Below are 19,229 nucleotides of genomic sequence, written 5' to 3' on the forward strand. Positions count from 1 at the left end.
GTGCGTGTACATGGTGTAGACGCACCGGCCGTGCACCGGACAGTCAGCCCGGTCAAAGACAGGCTGACCCGTCTTCTTCTTCCGCAGCAACAGCGGACGGACGTTGTCCGTCCGTTTTTCATCAGTGGGCCCCATTCGCTCTCCAGATGATAAATCTGGACCATTCATCAGACTCCTAGGGTCCATGTTACCATGGCCTAGGTGGAGAAATTTCAAGATACATCGGAGATTGATTTTCGATCGTTCAAACGGAAGACGGATGACCGGTTTAAAAATTCAATGGGCCACACTCAACCCAATCCAAAACTGACCATCTCAAAACGTTTTTTTGAGGAGAAACTAATGGACGTAGTGGATTTCGAAGATACCAAGTATGTGGACCCCACCAACTCTCATTCAAGAAATAGAGCCTTCCGTTTCGGTCTCTGCTGCAAAAGCTTGAACAGGGACTTGCGGCGGATCTCTTTGGGCCAACACCATGCATCAACGGTCAGATCCGAACCGTTTATGAGACTCAAACCGCTCCTCTCACTCAGGCCTAGGTGGATAGATTTCAAAATACATCGGAGATTGGTTTTTGATCGTCCGAACGGAAGATAGACAGAGGAACTGTTTCAATTGATGGGCTGCACTATACCTGAGAAAAAATACTCCTTCTTGACTGAAATTCCGAGAGGAATTCAATGGACGGGTCGGATTTCTCGTCTGACATCAATCCTAGGCCCATCAATCATCACAGATGCATAAGGCTTTGCTTTTTGATTCCTGCGTAAACAGGGAGTCCGGCTCCGTTACAAAGTAACTGCGAAAGAGAAGTCGGTGCTCGACTCCAGCCAGCTCTACTCCGACTACAGTTCTATAAAGAGAGGGAAAGTGGGAGGATGGGGAGGATCAACCGAGGTTGGCTGCTGGAACGTGGGAGAGAGAAAGAGACAATAGTGCTGTTTTTCCTCTTTTCTTTTATATTTCTTTTTCTCTTTTTATTTGCTTTGTTTAAAAGGTTCAACCCATTCATGTGTGGCTAAACCTCTTAGCTAGGGCTAAGAGGTGAAGCCTGTAGCGAGATGGGAGATACTATTTCATGCTTTTAATTTAAATTCATGAATTGAATTTGATTTTAGTTGATTATTAAAGGAATGTTTTTTTTCTTAGTCTTTAATGGTCTGTTGTGACTGAAATTACAATGGGTCTGCCCAACCCCCAACCAGCATTTTGCTAGTCCCGAGCAAAATATGCGAAAATAAGTTGAGAATTCCAGGACAATTCGTATGAACTCGAGTGACTTTTGCAAAATAATTCAGATACGAGACCGTTACGTTGCATGAACGCTGGGCCTTACTCTCTCCTAGACTCAAACACATGGTAAATTTCATAATCAATTTCAAAGTATTAGTCCCTCAATTAGAACAATCCTAAACACTGAGTTCCATAGGTGTATAGTGTAATCTCGGCTTTCAACATTAATACGCAACTCTCTGTTTCAGGATATCATTGGTAACCAGTAAGAGAGTCCATGATAATCAACACTTGCCTCGAAGATCATCTTTTCATTCCTTCAGCTTTTGATTTTTTTTTTTCATTAAAAGTAATACCAAAACAAATCCTCACCTATAGGGAGCAAACCTATGGTGAAGACTGCGTACTCAAACCTTCTTACGTATTATCCGTAGGGAATGAAATCCATACGTATAGGGAGCAAACCTATAGTGAAGAGTCCTTGCCTAACCTCTGTCAACGGTATCTTTTCCGTTCAATTGATCATGACGGGCAATTTTTCAAGATGGTTCCTTCCATGCTTACTGATCACCAAATTAACCCTTCAGTATCAAACTGAAATCTTAATGTGTAAGCGAAATGTGACCTGTGAAATCATGACTCCATCAATGTTTAAAACCTCTAACCATGGACTAACAATTTAAATTTAACTGTGAAATCTTAATAGATAACTGAATCCAAGAGTCATAAAGTACCAACATCATGCATCTTGAAATTCTAAGTGCCCTAGATGGCCGTCAAAATCACTTCGAATTCATCAGAAATCCTAAAAAAAAAAAAAATTTAAAAATTTCCACAATTTTTGTTCAAGACCAAGAACATACTGATTAGGTCACCTAATCTCCCACCCCCAACCTAAAATCTACATTGTCCTCAATGTAAAAGATATGAGCATGTAATGCACTTGGGACAACGAAAAGTAAATATGAAGTGATGGGAAGATAGTACCTGGATGATGAATCGAGAGACACTTTCCAAGAGATCGCAACATGGGCGTCGGTCAGCATGAGAGAGAAGGCAACACAAAAATAAAAATAAAATCCTACCTATACCACTTTCGTAGGTGCTCTCGATTGCATTTAGCGTATGCAACAAGCTTTTAAACCCCTAGGTTGCCCCTAGTGGACGAGTTGTAGTCTCGTGAGGGTTTGCAGTAATGTTACCCACAAACATTGAACTAATAAACGATAAAAACGAAATGAAATGAAGAGCTGGGTTGCCTCCCAGGAGCGCTAAGTTTACCGTCTTTAGCCAGACAAATAAAGCAACTACCCTAGTCCTATGAAAGTGATAAACCTACCTATACCTCCATCAGACTAGGAGATCAATCCTGGTAAATAGGAGCAGTCAGGGGCATGGACATGTCCTCTGAATTAAATTTCTCGACAAATGGTTTCAATCGATGTCCATTGACTTTAAACTCTTTGCCATTGTCGGGATCTCTTATCTCAACGGCCCCATGAGGAAAAAGTGTAACAACAATGTAAGGGCTGGTCCAACGAGATCGAAGCTTACCCGAAAAGAGATGTAATCGAGAATTGTACAAAAGGACCTTCGGACCAGGCGTGAATGATTTTGGCAAAATGTGTTGGTCATGAAATGCTTTCATCTTGTCCTTGTAAATTCTCGAATTATCGTATGCATCATTCCAGATTTCCTCAAGTTCATTCAATTGAAGTTTGCATAGCAAGCCAACATTGTCCAGATTGAAATTAAGATTTTTGATCGCCCAGTACGCTTTATGTTCCAACTCTACAGGCAAGTGACAAGCTTTCCCATAGACAAGTCTAAAGGGAGACATTCCAATAGGGGTTTTAAAAGTAGTACGGTATGCCCATAAGGCATCGGTCAATCGGATTGACCAATCCTTACGATCAGGGTTAACCGTTTTCTCCAGAATGTTTTTAATTTCCCTATTAGAAATCTCAGCTTGCCCACTTGTCTGTGGGTGGTACGGGGTGCTCACCTTATGAGAGATACCGTATTTCTTCATTAAGCTCTCAAATGGTTTATTACAAAAGTGTGAGCCCCTATCACTAATAATGGCTCGAGGTGTTCCGAATCGAGAAAGGATGTTTTCTTTTAGGAATTTAATGACCGTGCGATGGTCATTAGTTCGACACGGAATCGCTTCGACCCATTTAGTGACATAATCCACGGCGAACAAAATATATAGATTTCCAAACGATTGGGGGAATGGTCCCATGAAATCGATGCCCCAGCAATCAAATGCTTTAATGATAAGGATGGGATTCAAAGGCATCATATTCCAACGGGACAATGCTCCCAATTTTTGACAATGCTCACAAGCTTTGCAAAACTCATGAGTGTCTCTAAACATAGTGGGCCAGTAAAAGCCACACTGCAGAATCTTGGCCGTGGTATTTTTAACAGAAAAGTGGCCACCACAGGCCTGTGAGTGACAGAAGGAGATGACGCTTTGATGCTCATCGTCTGGTACATATCTCCTTAGGATTTGGTCTGGGCAATATTTAAATAAATAAGGATCATCCCAGAAAAAGTTGTGCACCTTGGTGAAGAATTTCTTCTTATCTTGCGTAGTCCACTATGTCGGTATGGCACCTGTAGCAAGATAATTAGCAATATCAGTAAACCAAGGTGAATGAGAGACTCTGAACAGTTGTTCATCAGGGAACATGTCGTTGATATGGGTCATCTCAAGGGAATCAGAGGTATTAAGGCGAGAAAGGTGATCGACCACAACGTTTTCTACTCCCTTTTTATCTTTAATTTTCAAATCAAATTCTTGGAGTAGAAGGATCCATCGTATCAGGCGGGGCTTACAATCATTCTTAGAAAGAAGATACTTCAGTGTCGCATGATCTGTATAGATAATGATCTTGGATCCGATCAGGTAAGACCCAAATTTGTCCAAGGCGAACACTACGGCTAAGAGTTCTTTTTCCGTAGTTGAGTAGTTCACTTGGACCGGATTTAAAGTCCGACTTGCGTAATGAATGACTTAGGATCTCTTATCCTTTCTCTGGCCTAGAACCGCTCCAAGAGCATAATCAGAAGCGTCGCACATAAGCTCAAAAGGAAGGCTCCAGTCGGGTGCCTACATGATAGGTGCAGTGGTTAACGTGCCCTTAAGCTTAGTGAAAGCTTCCTGGCATTGCTCAGTCCACTCGTACGGAGCATCCTTTTGAAGAAGATTACATAAAGGACGAGAGAGGAGACTAAAGTCCTTTATGAATCGCCTATAAAATCCCGCGTGTCCTAAGAAGGATCGCACGTCTCTGATGTTCTTAGGTGGAGGTAGGTTAGAGATAAGATCGATTTTTGCCTTATCTACCTCGATTCCCTTGGACGAGATGATATGCCCAAGAACAATTCCCTTCTGAACTATGAAATGACACTTCTCTCAATTAAGTACCAAGTTCTTTTCTTCACATCTTTTCAGCACACATTTAAGACTTTTCAAGCACTTGCTGAAAGATGGACCGTAAACAGAGAAATCGTCCATGAAGACCTCTAGATATTGCCCCACCATATCAGAAAAGATACTAAGCATACATCGCTGAAAGGTGGCAGGGGCATTACATAGTCCGAATGGCATCCTTCGGTAGGCAAAAGTGCCGTAGGGACATGTAAATGTGGTCTTTTCCTAGTCTTCAAGGGCTATCTCTATCTAGTTGTAGCCCGAATACCCATCAAGGAAACTGTAATAGGAATGACCAGCTAACCTTTCCAGGATCTGATCAATGAATGGTAAAGGAAAGTAGTCTTTCCTCGTGACGGTATTCAACTTCCTGTAGTCAATGCACATTCTCCAACCAGTAGTGACTCTAGTTAGCATGAGTTCATTATTAGCATTGGCTACGATGGTGATTCCAGACTTCTTAGGGACCACTTGAGTTGGACTCACCCATTGACTATCAGATATAGGGTATATGATACCCACGTCTAATAGTTTAAGAACCTCGGCCTTAACCACTTCCTTCATGTTTGGATTTAGTCTACGTTGTGGTTGCTGAGCGGTTTTTGCATTATCCTTAAGATATATGCAGTGAGTACATATCGAGGGATCGATTCCCTTGAGGTCCGCTATCGTCCATCCCAGGGCTCCTTTATGCTCAATGAGAGTAGATATGAGCATACTCTCCTGTTCTTTCTCCAGGTGGGCAGAGATCACCACCGGGTATGTCTCATCTTGACCTAAATAGGCATATTTCAAATTAGAGGGCAAAGGTTTTAGGTTAAGCTTCGGCAGCTTGAGGTTAGACGGTAGAGGCATTACATCGATTTGTGGCAATTCTTCAAATTGTGGCCTCCACCGGTTAACTTCAAGTACCGGTGCAGTATCAAGTAAGGCACACGTCTCCCTAATCATGTCATCATCAAAATCATGGGAGTGGGCCAGGCACGTCTTTAGAGAGTCAGAGGATAAGGTTAGAGGTATCGTATCTTCCACTAAAGAGTCAATCATGTTAATGTCGTGGAAATCGTCATCCTCCTCTAAGTTTCTGCCGTTATTGAAAAAGATGTTTGACTCCAATGTCATATTCCCAAAAGACATAGTCATGACACCATTCCTGCAATTGATAATTGCATTTGAAGTGGCAAGGAATGGGCGGCCAAGAATGACGAGGATCTGAGTGCTTATGGTATCGATGGGTTCGGTATCCAGGATGATAAAATCTACAGGGTAGTAAAATCTATCAACTTGGACCAATACATCCTCAATTATCCCTCTTGGTACACGAACAGAGTGATCAACAAGTTGTAGTGTGGTTAGGGTGAGTTTTAATTCACCCAAACCTAACTGTTTATATACGGCGTAGGGAATCAGATTGACGCTCGCTCCTAAGTCAAGAAATGCATGATCAATTCGATGGTCCCCGATTACACATGATATGGTTGGACTACCGGGATCCTTGAATTTCTGTGGCACGTCTTGCTTTAGGATGGCACTCACTTTCTCGGTCAAGAAGATCTTCTTTTGAATACTCTGCCGTCGTTTGGTCGTGCATAAGTCTTTCAGGAATTTGGCATATGAAGGTATCTGTTTCACGACATCAAGTAGAGGAATGTTGACTTTCACTTGTTTCAACACCTCTAGGATATCCTAAGAGTTAGAGAGAGGTTTTGGTGAAACCAACCGTTGGGGGAACGGAGCAATTGGCTTCTCTAGAAGTTTTAGTTTTAATTTTTGTGGGGCATCACTAGATCCATCATTGTTGTCCTTTTCTAGTTCTTGAGGCTTTTCGGGCCTAACCGGAAGAGTTTTATCAATGATCTTTCCACTCCTAAGAGTGGTGATGGATTTAGCGTGCCCCATCTGATTTGAAGAGCTGGGATCATTAATCTCATACTGCGGTTTAGGATTGGGGAGAGGTTGTGCAAGAAGCATCCCCTTTTCTATAACCGTCATACGAGAATCTATCTTTTGCATAAAATCTGTAATTCCTCTCATTGCCTGAGCCAGCTCTTGTATGGAATTTTGAACCGGTTCCTCTTGAGGTTTCACTTGATTTGGATTTTGATTAAAGAAACCTTGAGGGGTAGCCGTTTGTCCATTCCTCCAACTAAAGTTTGGATGATTTTTCCAACCAGGATTGTACGTATTGGAGTTAGGTCCAGTAAAAGGTCTTTGATAGTTGTTTATGGCATTCGCTTGTTCATTCAACACTCCTCGAAAGGTGGGTATTGTAAGACAATTTTCAGTTGTATGAATGTTGCAATCACAGATGCCGCAAACAATTTCATTAACCTTATCCTTCTTTCCTTCCATGGCCTCAACTTTCCTTATGAGCGTAGTCACTTTACACTTGAGATCATCCTCTTCTTTCAAGAGATATAATCCACCTTTCTCCTTTAATTGAGTCGGCCTAGACGTGGTGTTCGACTTTGGGTAATAGTCCCATGATTGTGTTTTTTCGACAAGACTATCGAGGTAATCCCATACCTCGTCAACATTTTTATTAATGAATTCGCCATTACACATTGTCTCGACCATTTGGCACATGGACGATGTCAGTCCATCATAGAAAAAATTTGTAATGCGCCACGTTTCAAATCCGTGTTGTGGGCATGAACTGACCAAATCTTTGAACCTTTCCCAACATTGGAAGAATGTTTCATCTTCCTTTTGGGCAAAGTTCATGATTGCTTTTCTGAGGGTAATCGTTTTATGATGTGGGAAGAATTTTTTATGAATTCCCTCTGCATGTCGTTCCATGTGCCAATGGATCTAGGACGCAGTGAATATAACCACGTCTTAGCTTTCTCTTTTAAGGAAAAAGGAAAGAGTTTCAGCCTGAGTGTATCCTCAGATACATTAGGAAAATATAATGTATCTGAGGATACAATCAGCCTGAAAGGTATATGAATTAGAATGGATTCCATCATCTAACCATGCCCAGGAGACAAAGCAAACAACAGGATTAAACTAATTACCAACCAATCAATAATGTATGAAAGTTAGGAAGGGTATCATCATCCAACCATGCCCAGGAGACGATGGTGAACAACAGGGCTTCCTGACGTCATAAACATCAAAAGGAAACAAGAAATATTCAAAGCCATTGCAGACCCATTGTAATTTCAGTCACAACAGACCATTAAAGACTAAGAAAAAAACATTCCTTTAATAATCAACTAAAATCAAATTCAGTTCATGAATTTAAATTAAAAGTATGAAATAATATCTCCCATCTCGCTACAGGCTTCACCTCTTAGCCCTAGCTAAGAGGTTTAGCCACACATGAATGGGCTGAACCTTTTAAACAAAGCAAATAAAAAGAGAAAAAGAAATATAAAAGAAAAGAGGAAAAACAGCACTATTGTCTCTTTCTCTCTCCCACGTTCCAGCAGCCAACCTCGGTTGATCCTCCCCATCCTCCCACTTTCCCTCTCTCAGGAGAGGCCTGGCTGGAGTCGAGCACCGACTTCTCTTTCGCAGTTAGTTTGTAACGGAGCCGGACTCCCTGTTTACACAGGAATCAAAAAGCAAAGCCTTATGCATTTGTGATGATTGATGGGCCTAGGATTGATGTCAGACGAGAAATCCGACCCGTCCATTGAATTTCTCTCGGAATTTCAGTCAAGAAGGAGTATTTTTTCTCAGGTTTAGTGCAGCCCATCAATTGAAACAGTTCCTCCGTCTATCTTCCGTTCGGACAATCAAAAACCGATCTCCGATGTATTTTGAAATCTATCCACCTAGGCCTGAGTGAGAGGAGTGGTTTGAGTCTCATAAACGGTTCGGATCTAACCGTTGATACACGGTGTTGGCCTAAAGTGATCCGCCGCAAGTCCCTGTTCAAGCTTTCGCAGCAGAGACCGAAACGGAAGGCTCTGTTTCTTGAATGAGAGTTGGTGGGCTCCACATACTTGGTATCTTCGAAATCCACTACGTCCATTAGTTTCTCCTCAAAAAAACGTTTTGAGATGGTTGGTTTTGGATTGGGTTGAGTGTGGCCCATTGAATTTTTAAACCGGCCGTCCGTCTTCCGTTTGAACGATCGAAAATCAATCTCCGATGTATCTTGAAATTTCTCCACCTAGGCCATAGTAACATGGACCCTGGGAGTCTGATGAATGGTCCAGATTTATCATCTGGAGAGCGAGTGGGGCCTACTGATGAAAAACGGACGGACGGCGTCCGTCCGCTGTTGTTGCGGAAGAAGAAGACGGGTCAGCCCGTCTTTGACCGGGCTGACCGTCCGGTGCACGGGCGGTGCGAGTGAAGTGAATTGACCGTGAATGAACACAGAATTGTCGGGAATGACCGTGAAATGCATGGAAATGACAGTGAAGTTAAGTGAATTGACCACGAAGTGCATGGAAATGGCCGTGAAGTGAAGTGAATTGACCATGAAGTGCGTCGAATTAACCGTGAATGAACACAGAATCGCCAGGAATGACCATGAAATGCATGGAAATGATGGTGAAGTTAAGTGAATTGACCGCGAAGTGCGTGGAAATGGCCGTGAAGTGAAGTGAATTGACCATGAAGTGCGTCGAATTGACTGTGAATGAACACGGAATCGCTGGGAATGACCGTGAAATGCATGGAAATGATGGTGAAGTTAAGTGAATGGACCGTGAAGTGCGTGGAAATTGCCGTGAAGTGAAGTGAATTGACCGTGAAGTGCATCGAATTGACTATGAATGAACACGGAATTGCCGGGAATGACCGTGAAATACATGGAAATGACGGTGAAGTGAAGTGAATTGACCGCGAAGTGCGTGGAAATGGCCGTGAAGTGAAGTGAATTGACTGTGAAGTGCGTCGAATTGACCGTGAATGAACACAGAATTGCTGGGAATGACCGTAAAATGCATGGAAATGACCGTGAAGTGAAGGGAATTGACCGTGAAGTGCATGGAAATGACCGTGAATCTAAACGAAATCGCCGGAATTGACTGTGAAATGCATGGAATTGACCGTGAAGTGAAGGGGAATCATCGAGATTGACCTTGAAATGCATGGAATTGATCACGAAGTAAATGCAATAAATAAAATTGACCGCAAACTGATTTAAATTGTCCGCGAAGTGAATGAAATGGATTTTCGACCATCGACCTGATGGAATGTTGGAAAATAACAAGGTTAGTTGGTTAAAGTAGCTTATCCTACCCCAAAATCATATATGGTATGTCAAGTAACTAATTTTGGTTTAGATGATATTCTTGTTAAATGAATAAAGAAAGAAATGAAAAAAAGAGGAAAAAAAATTTTATATGCTTATATATACATATTTATATAAATATGTATTAGAGAAAATTGTAGGTAGAATAAAGTTCTCCATGTAAAAAAATAAAAATAAAAATAAAAAATTTACATAGACTTTTACTGACTACAGCTATAGCTACGGCTATAATCTGTAGCTGTAGCTTTGATACATATAGAATACACTTCGATATGTATCGAAAATTGCAGGATTTTTTATGCAAACTCGTTGGACAGTTCTAGACTTTTTTCGATCATATTGAAAGACCTTCGATACATCGAAGTACATATCGAAAGGCATTCGATACATAGTAAAGGACATATCGAAAAAGCATGGGCTGCGGTTATGGCTACGGTTATAATCCGTAGCCATAGGTTCCAGGCTTTTTTTTTTTTCTTTCCTTGTTATAATCCCCACTGCCTTTGTGGGTCCTTTTATGAGGTATGTGTTATATCCAAACCGTCCATCTCTTTGGCAAACTCGTATTAAGTCTTAAGACAAAAAATAAGACAGATTTAGCTATCAAGTGGACCGCATTGTAAAAGGCAGTGGAGGATTGAACGTCTACCATTGAAACCCTTTTAGGGATCGCAGAAGTTTGGATTATTATGAAATTTGTTTTTTCTCTTCATCCAAGTCTTTGTGACCTTACCAGTAGATTGGATGGAAAATAAATGTTACGGTGGCCCTACAAAATTTTTAACGGTGAAAATCAATTTTCCCACTGCTCTTCGTGGTGTGTCCCGTTGATCTTTGGGTATGATTTTTTTTTTTGATAATGCTCCGAAATGATCTCGAAATATATGGATGAACGTTGTGGATATAATAAATACATAACTGTAGGGCTATGTAACTTTGATATCTTTTGAACCATTCGTACAACTCGGAGTTCGAGGAGCGTCAGCGGCCGATCCTCCTGCGGAAGGAAAAGTAGCGGCATTTTTTACCTTTGGGAAGGTGTCCGTACAGCCGGGGCTTATTCTTGGAAGGTAAAATGAGGTGGGCTTCGTCTCGGAAATGGGCCCTAAATGGGTCGTACAGTCGGAAATTTCTCCAAGGCCAGTCCTTTCTCTCTCTATCATCGTTTCCTTGAAAGAAGAAAAAGAAAAGAAAAATCAAAATCAAAAGCGCTCGTATTTCGATCAGACAGAGGCGAGCAATTTAATCTCTCTTTTCCTCGTTTTGGATCTTCGATTGGAGGAATCGAAACGAAGAAGAAGCTCGATCTTACAGGTATTCTTGTTGGAATTTCTTTGGGCCCAATTTCTTTACTGAAATCCCTCTGCTTTCTCTTTTTCTTTTGAATGTGTTTAGTGAGATTCTGCTGCGTTTTTTTTTATATTTTTTTTATTTTAATTTTAAATTTTTTATTATTATCTGAAGCTTTTTTCTCTCTCTGTATGCCGATACTGCTTTCAGGTAATTCGAAAGCTCTAAAACGCTCTTTCTTTGAAGGATTCCTCTCTCTGTATGCCGATACTTCTTGTTGGATCTCTTTTCAGCAGATGATTTCGTTTGATTGTACCTTTTATATTGGGGATTTTGATGAAATCTCTAAAATACTTGATTTCTAGCGAGTTTATCTCGCTCTGGATCTTTATTTTTTCTGTTATTTGCAGCGATTTTGATTTCTGTTGTTGTTTTCATTTTCCTGGCTTTTGTTCTTTCAGATCCTGAAGAGAAATTTCTTTCTCGAGCGGATCATTCCTTCTTTTATGTTCTTAATCGAGCATCCTGCATTTTGTTTCTGCCAATGTGAATCGAGATGATATCTCGACTTTTAGATTATATTTTATTTTTTCTCTTTCCTTTTCTTGAAAGAAAAGGTATTGTACAATGCTTCTAGATTCTTACATATATTCCCTTCTTCCATTTTAGGGGCCTATTGTTACCACAATCCGAGCTTACCTGACACCTCATCCAATGAAGGAACTTCGAATAAAGGTGAGCAGTCCCACCTTTTTATTTTGTGTTCCATCTCTTCTAGATTCTTACATATCTTGTTTAGAAGAAATGATGAATTGCTGCTGATCAATAGGGTGACATGAGATTCTTTTCTTTGGGGAGACGTGAAAATTGAAATAGTGTGGAAGTAGAAAACAGAAAAAGGATTCAAATGTCATTATCTTTTGGTGTATGGTTTAATTGTTGTACCCTTTTGGGAGTGCAGCAACTAGGGAACTGCATTGGACCAGGCATTACATATCTAAGTCCACATCAATAATGCATTAGTTTTTGTACTAAATCTATTTACAAGCTCTGACGTGTGGAATCTGTTCAGAATTCAGCAACTATCAGTTCAAATTCACAGTAAGACACAAAAATCATATCTCCAATCCAAGAATACAATCTCGACTGTCTGGATTGCTGATTTTTCACCAGTATAGGATGATTATAGCTGAAACGAGGATGTTCAGATAGATAGATTCTTGGTCACTAGAGACCTGTTCTGGGGGTCTAGTAAATGCTCTTCTTGGTAAGTGGAAAATAACCATCCAATAAGCATCCACCAATTTGATGGTCAGATAATCAAACAAGCATAACGTTTGGTTAATAAATACATCGAAACTGGGGGTCCCACATCAAAGATCACCTGCTGCTAAAATCAGGCCGATCCACCTATCAGGTAGGCCACACTGTTGAAATCAATGGGTGGTCAATGGTCTGATACAACACAGGTGCGGCCCCCTAATGAGTGGATTGGTCTGATTTTTGAGGCAGGTGAGCTTCATGGTGGGTCTCATTTTGCATGGATCCGATCTCCCACTGATGTGACATGCAGGCAGTTGAGATGGGGCTGCCTGCTAAGTTAGCATGTGGCTGGCTGTTGGTGATCAGTTCTCTTTTGTGGAGTTTGTACCTTTTTATGCACATTGATTTTGACTTGGGGGACCTGTTCTTCAGTCAATTTCAGGCCTCTGATCTATTCTATTGTTTAGGAAATGAAGACCATATATTGAATGGTTGAATTTCTTTTTTCTCTCGCTTTTTGTTGGACCATTCTCTCCTTTCCTCCAGTTCAATCTTTACAACCTGCCAATGGCTCTTCTATGAGCATTTGAACTGTTATCTTTATTTGAAAAATGTTTATGAACATAGGGGCATGTTCACTATCTTTTTTTTTTTTTCCATGTCATAGGATTTTGATGTTCGAGAGTTTGCTATATCAGTTGCTGGCAGATCGTCTGAAAAGAATCCAGCATATGTTCTGCCTGCACTTCGTCGCCATCTCATACAATTGTTGATGCATCTTGAGCAAAGGTAATCTGAAAGATATCTACTTGCCAATAATATTATTGATTTATGGGGAAATGGATGCCCTTTTATTTGTTTCACATCATTATCTTTGAAATATTCAGATCACAACTTTTCTCTTCCATACATTGCTCCGATACACAAGGTCAACTCAATGATTTGGTCCTTAGTACAAGCTAAATGTATGCCATCTCATCTAGTGAGGTTGTCACATTTCAGGCACTTGTGGTGAAGCTAAGGGAAGGCACCGGGCCAAATGCTAATACTGGTGTTGTCACTGGAGTTCTTGCAACTGTTGGGGAGCTTGCTAGGGTGGTGGGTTTACTTCCCTATTTTTTGGGTTATATTTTGAATCACGCAGTGTGCTATGGTACAAGTTCCAATTTCATCAAGTCTGATACTTTAAATTAGCTTGCCTTTTATGTGGGTGGTATGAAAAGGAATGATGAAAAGGTTCTATTTTGATGCTAAATTATCGAAGCATTGCTCTAGGAGTTTTTGCTTGTTTACTTTAATTTGTAACAAGTAGTGATCATGTTGTCATTTTGGTATCTACCTCCTTTCATAGAGGCTAGCATGCTTGCTGCATTACACTTTGGGGACCACATGATGTGAGGATAATCACTTACGAGTCATGTTTCCACGTGAATGTTTTTTCTCTATTAGCAATGGTGTGATCTTAATTCGTTTGTTGTGGTCCTTGTTATAGGGAAGTTTTGGAATGAAGCAATATCTTGGTGAACTAATGCCAGTAATTGTTGAAGCCCTCTTGGATGGAACTACTGTTATAAAGCGTGAAGTGGCTGTCGCAACTCTTGGTCAAGTTGTACAGAGCGCTGGGTATGCTGTCCTCTGATTTGCTGTTCTCAATTTAATATTACATCACCTGACATTGCATGGTCATTGACCAGTCTTAGCTATGATTGGTAATAGCTTGCCCCAAATGGCATGCTTTCTAAGAGTCTCGATAACCAGTTCTCAGGACACATCTTGTTTCTTCTTTCAGTCGCCAATACAATTCCAAATTTTTCTTAAGTTCCATTTGATTGACATTAAATAAATAAAATGATATGCTTTCGCTAAGAGGAACAAAAGAAAAGATTTTCAATTCCCAAAAAGTGATCTCTAAGGGGCTTCTACCTTTGTGAATTTTATTTTTCCTTGCAAGTATTGGTCCAAACTGGTCCTCTCTAATTTCTTTTAATGAGAACTCCCCATGATTGTGTCTACAAAAGGCGAGCCCAGGTTAACTCTCTACTGTTCTGCTTCTTGATCCGTGAGCATTTATATTAACTAAACTGGGGATGCATTTTGAGTTTCCCTTTAAATAGGTTTCTATAACTCGTAGCGATAATCCTTAGTTTTGATTAATGTCGGATTGATTTCTTTCGTTTGGTAGTTATGTGATTGCTCCATACAAAGAGTACCCATAACTGCTTGGTTTACTATTGAAATTGTTGAAGGAGCTGGTGGATTGGGTTCAAATAGCTGGTGGATTGCGACAGCCTTTGATTTTACAACTAAAGGGGTTCTCCAAGCTGCAGTGCAAGGGGAATTGTGGTGGATGAAGGACGTGGATGGGAGACCGCCCGGAATGATTGGATTGTGGCCAGAAAAGAGTGTCACATTCATCGACAATCATGATACAGGATCCACACAACAGTTATAGCCATTCCCTTCGGATAAAGTCATGCAAGGATATGCTTATGTTCTCACCCATCCAGGAATCCCTTCCATAGTGAGTTCTAATCATCTATTGTTGTTATGGGTTTTTTTTTTTTTCCCTCCTGCTGTAAGTATCTATAAAATTACGTCCTCTGAGATTTGGATGGTTATAAGCACAATTGAACTGGTATGCTCCACCATACATGGACTAAAAAAAAATTACTTTCCTAGCACATTTGAAGTGTCAGCTATTAGGTCCCTAATTAAACAGTTTGTGAAGAACCATGGTGTGTGCATTGAATAAACTTGAGTGAGATGTGTTCAAGAAGGTCCTGCATACATCTCACTTAACCATTGCCAAGATTCCATTGACCTGATGTTCCAAAAGGTTAAAAGCAGAGTTATTTCTGTTTTTGTTTTTGGGTTTAGTCACTTTCTCAGGTCGTAATAGGGAAGATAGCACGGGGAGTTGTGTTCATTTGACACATGGACAGTCGCACACAAAATGTCTACCCTATTAAGTACCTGACCTGAACCAACTTGTTGTTTTATACCTCTTTAGTATGTTTGTTTATTCCTGGTGAGATTTTTGTCTGTTGATACTAGCACTTGATGGGGACATCACGTGCACACGGGGGAGGCCCCCCCTCCCACGCACGTACGCCAGAAGGAGGGCTCTATCGTCGATCTGGATAGATGACGACGTCCAGGGAGGGCTTCCTACCTAGAAGATGAAATTTTGATTTAAAAGAGTGGGCCCGTTAGTCAAGAAAAGCCCATCATGGGATCTCATGATTGTGGCCCACTAGTCGGATTGATTTCATATTTTAGGTTTTGCTTATTTATGTTATTTAGAACATCGTGAACGCTGTAGATTTCTTTGATTGATTTTTATTTTAGTTTATTTCATCGCCAAGTAATAGGTTATGCACATGACGCGAGTTTTGAGGTATAGGGTTTTCCCTATAAATAGGCACCCCTTGTAGTTCTTTTATTTGATTGAAGATTAATAAAAATTCTACGTTTTCCTACTTTCTAGAATTGTGAAGCCTAATTGGGTGCGAAGCCTTCCCTTTATTGAAGGGTTAAGTACCGTGGTGCGAAGCCACATCTATCCCGATTCACCCCTATCTATCACCATCTCTACTACCCATCTTCTCAGCTCACTCCATCATCTACACTTCGAATCAATCATCTATTGCAGCAATTCTCCTCCCCACAGCAGAATTTCAGAATCTAGCCCTACATGAGGGCTAAAACTTCGACGGAGCACCCGCACAAACCGTACATCGGATCGAGCTGAGATTTGGAGGTTTTGGAGTCCATCCCTGACCGACCAGGGCCAAAGTGGCCTTTTTCTGAATAGTGGGCCCCACACACATGCGGCCGAGATCACACGCATGTGCGTCTGGCCCATTGTTGTTGTCCATGCGTGCGGTACTTCTCTGGTTCGTCTCTCTCCTCTCTTTCACTCCGCTTTCACCCAAAATTCCTAAACCTAACCCTAAATTACTCAAATCTCCAATTTTATGCCCATTTTCTTACCCTAGGGTTCCTTGATTTGAAATTGGTGAATCCCTTGGATTAGGGACTGATTACTATGCATGTGTGGATGATTATTTCTTATCTTTGATTATCGTTTGGTTCATAATTTTTATTGATCTAGCCCTATCATGTGTAGGCCTGAACCCGCATAGATTCCCCTTAATTGAATGTTTGGACTTTCATGTGGGATATGGAATTTGTGTAATTGTTTCTGAACTAACGTGATCTTAAGCCTGAAATCTCCCATATCATATTTAATTTTCATGTCCTGCAGCAGCACTCTTTCTAGCATTCAATCGCTGCATGCTTGTGCCACATGTACAATGTTTGTGTGCATGCATATAGGTTGATATATTCTGCTAGCATCCATAAACTGACTATTGGATTGAATAACATTTTCCCCCACTGAAGATCTGTACCATTTTTGACATATATCACAATGATATTGATGTTTCTGTCTTATTGCAAAGTAGCAATGAAGGTTTCTTTCATTTCTTTTGCTCTCATATGTTTTTGCTCGGATATCCATATGCTTGTACATGTATCAAACAAGTCTATTTTAGACTTCATATGGTAACTTTGCTTTTTGGACATTTAAATGCTGAGAAAGAAACCTCTAGAGTTGTTAAAAGTAAAATTAGGAGCCAGGGACATGCCAGTGGAGCGATCTGAACTGTTGATATGATGGACTCTACTATAAATTATTGCTAATGGCGAGTTCTTCTTCTTTGTAGATGCTTTCAGACAACCGAACAAGCTGTAGTTGTTCATCAGCCAAGCAAAAGTCATATCCAAATCTTGCGTCGTGACTTTGTATTATTTGTGGAACCTAATGTTGTGTAATAGTTTGATTGAGTTTATTTTGAAAACTTTAAATAGACTGTTGTTAACTGTTTTGTTGGTATTGTGGCTTTTATGATTGATTGTTTCATGAGTGAATTGAATGAATGGATTAGTAGTTAAATAAATATTTAAAAAAATTAAATATTTTTAGCCTCAATTTGTAACCGAGGCTTGGATTTAGCCCCGGTTATTGAGAACCAAGGCTGAAATTCCCGTGGCTAAAGCTTTAGCTTCGGTTGTTGTGAACTGAGGTTAAAAATAGATTTAGCTTCGGTTGGAGGCAATTGAGGCTAAAATTTGGATTTAGTCTCAGTTGGAAACAATGGAGGCTAAAATTTTGATTTAGCCTCATTTCGAGAAAACTAAAGCTAAAAAAGTTCTTTTAGCCTCACTTGAAGAACCGAGGCTATAAAAGTCATTTTAGCCCTGGTTGCTAAAACTGAGGCTAAAGCCTTTAGCCACGGGGGTTTCAACCTCGGTTTGGACAACTGAGACAAAACTGAGGCTAAAGGCTTTAGCCATAGTTTTTAACCTTTTTAGCTACAGTTTTGAACCGAGGCTAAAGCCCCCTTTTCTTGTAGTGCCTTCCCAATACCATGCGCCAAACACCCATTGAGGGGAATAGATTTGGATCTAAAACTAATTACTATGGACATGTTTTGTGGAGTTGGTGGTGGGGGTTTAGGTTGAAGGAACAATTAGCAAGAGGTTGGCTAATGTGAAGGGCTAGCCTAGTGCTTCAAAGGATGTAGAGGCATAAACCCATGCAACACAATGGGAGGAGCATAAGGTAATGTTTTAAAAAGCAGGTAGCCAAAGTAGAGTTCAACCCTCTATAGCGTCTAGCGTAAGCTATGGGATACTTCTGCTTTTTAATTAAAGAAAGAAAAAGGGGGAAAATATATCAAACAGTAAATATAAATGTTTAAAAAATGAATTTTACAAAGAACAACCTAACTAACATGCAATTCATTTCAAGTACCTTTTTCAAAAAGGCTTTCAAAAGCCTACCACATTAATAAGTATAATGGTCATTCCCCTGCTTTCCGTTATGCCAGTCATGCGAGTAAACCTATTGATGGCTTGTGTGGGCCCCACCATGATATTTATGTAAAATCTACCCCAACCACCACGTGAGTCACCTCATGTTAGGCCAAGGGCCGAAAAATTGGCTCCATCCGTGATTTAGATGGACCACATGATTGGAAACAGTGTACAGGGCAACCCACACCCTCTAAACTATTTCCATCAATATAGCCCATGTAAATCAGAGATGGGTATGATTTTTGGGACAAATGCCTAAATTTTTTTTTGTGGAATCTAATGATTGGTGTGGATTTTATATAATTATCATGGTGGGCCTTGTAAAAATTAAGAGTGGACGTCACTCTCGCAAGTGTTTCCTTCAACAGAATCACACGTCAGACTGAATTTTTTGTCTCTGGGCCTATCATGAGACTAAATATCTAATGCTCACAGTGGATCTTACGTAAACATCACAGTGGGATGTCAAAATCAAGAACAACCTACCACGCAATTCTCCATTTTTTCTAAATACTCTCCCTCTCTCTGTATCGTTGGGCAGTGTTAGGACTTGATTTTTGGTAGGCCCCACCATAATTTATATGCAAAATCCACTCCAACCATTAGATGTGTAATCCAATTTAGGCCCAAAACCCAAAAAAATTCATGCAAACTTGTGATTCAAGTATTCTACCAAAGAAAATATTAGGGAGAGATGTCCACCCTTGCCTCTTACAGGGCCCACTGTAATGGTTATATGAAATCCACTCCAACTGTTAGATGCCAAACCAAATTTCAAGCTTGGGGCCTAAAACTCAAGCCCATCTATGATTGATGTGAGTAATACCAAGGGAAACAACTTTGAGGGTGATCGTTGCCATGTACACTGTTTCCAATCACGTGGTCCACCTAATTCACATATGG

At 40.5% G+C, this 19,229-nt stretch overlaps 2 protein-coding genes and 1 non-coding gene across 3 annotated transcripts; all 3 read left to right on the forward strand.

The window, feature by feature from the left end:
- The first annotated feature begins 342 nt into the window (after positions 1 to 342).
- Positions 343 to 13,357, forward strand: LOC131244125 (uncharacterized). The gene is made up of 5 exons (XM_058243779.1): positions 343 to 489; positions 778 to 900; positions 11,016 to 11,207; positions 11,853 to 11,918; positions 13,114 to 13,357. Exons 1-5 carry the CDS (start codon positions 343 to 345, stop codon positions 13,237 to 13,239), a joined length of 654 nt encoding a protein of 217 aa, XP_058099762.1. The 3' UTR covers positions 13,240 to 13,357.
- LOC131244693 (small nucleolar RNA R71) lies at positions 7,314 to 7,420 on the forward strand. Its single transcript, XR_009170471.1, has one exon. It is a non-coding gene; the product is annotated as a small nucleolar RNA R71 (small nucleolar RNA).
- LOC131243038 (serine/threonine-protein kinase TOR-like) lies at positions 13,354 to 17,403 on the forward strand. Its single transcript, XM_058242101.1, has 4 exons — positions 13,354 to 13,374; positions 13,449 to 13,544; positions 13,939 to 14,069; positions 17,174 to 17,403. Exons 3-4 carry the CDS (start codon positions 13,951 to 13,953, stop codon positions 17,280 to 17,282), a joined length of 228 nt encoding a protein of 75 aa, XP_058098084.1. The 5' UTR covers positions 13,354 to 13,374; positions 13,449 to 13,544; positions 13,939 to 13,950; the 3' UTR covers positions 17,283 to 17,403.
- Positions 17,404 to 19,229: the final 1,826 nt, after the last annotated feature.

The sequence above is a fragment of the Magnolia sinica genome, chromosome 4 (assembly GCF_029962835.1).
Source record: "Magnolia sinica isolate HGM2019 chromosome 4, MsV1, whole genome shotgun sequence".
Taxonomy (NCBI): Eukaryota; Viridiplantae; Streptophyta; class Magnoliopsida; order Magnoliales; family Magnoliaceae; genus Magnolia; species Magnolia sinica.

What these genes read in the sequence shown, in the direction of transcription:
- LOC131244125 (XM_058243779.1), top strand. Translation starts at nt 343, where the DNA reads ATGGACGTAGTGGATTTCGAAGATACCAAGTATGTGGACCCCACCAAC. An exon ending in GATGGGGAGGATCAACCGAG is followed by an intron (nt 901 to 11,015) that starts GTTGGCTGCTGG and finishes TGGGTCGTACAG; the next exon opens with TCGGAAATTTCTCCAAGGCC. An exon ending in TGAAGGAACTTCGAATAAAG is followed by an intron (nt 11,919 to 13,113) that starts GTGAGCAGTCCC and finishes TCCATGTCATAG; the next exon opens with GATTTTGATGTTCGAGAGTT.
- LOC131243038 (XM_058242101.1), top strand. Translation starts at nt 13,951, where the DNA reads ATGAAGCAATATCTTGGTGAACTAATGCCAGTAATTGTTGAAGCCCTC. An exon ending in CAAGTTGTACAGAGCGCTGG is followed by an intron (nt 14,070 to 17,173) that starts GTATGCTGTCCT and finishes TCTTCTTTGTAG; the next exon opens with ATGCTTTCAGACAACCGAAC.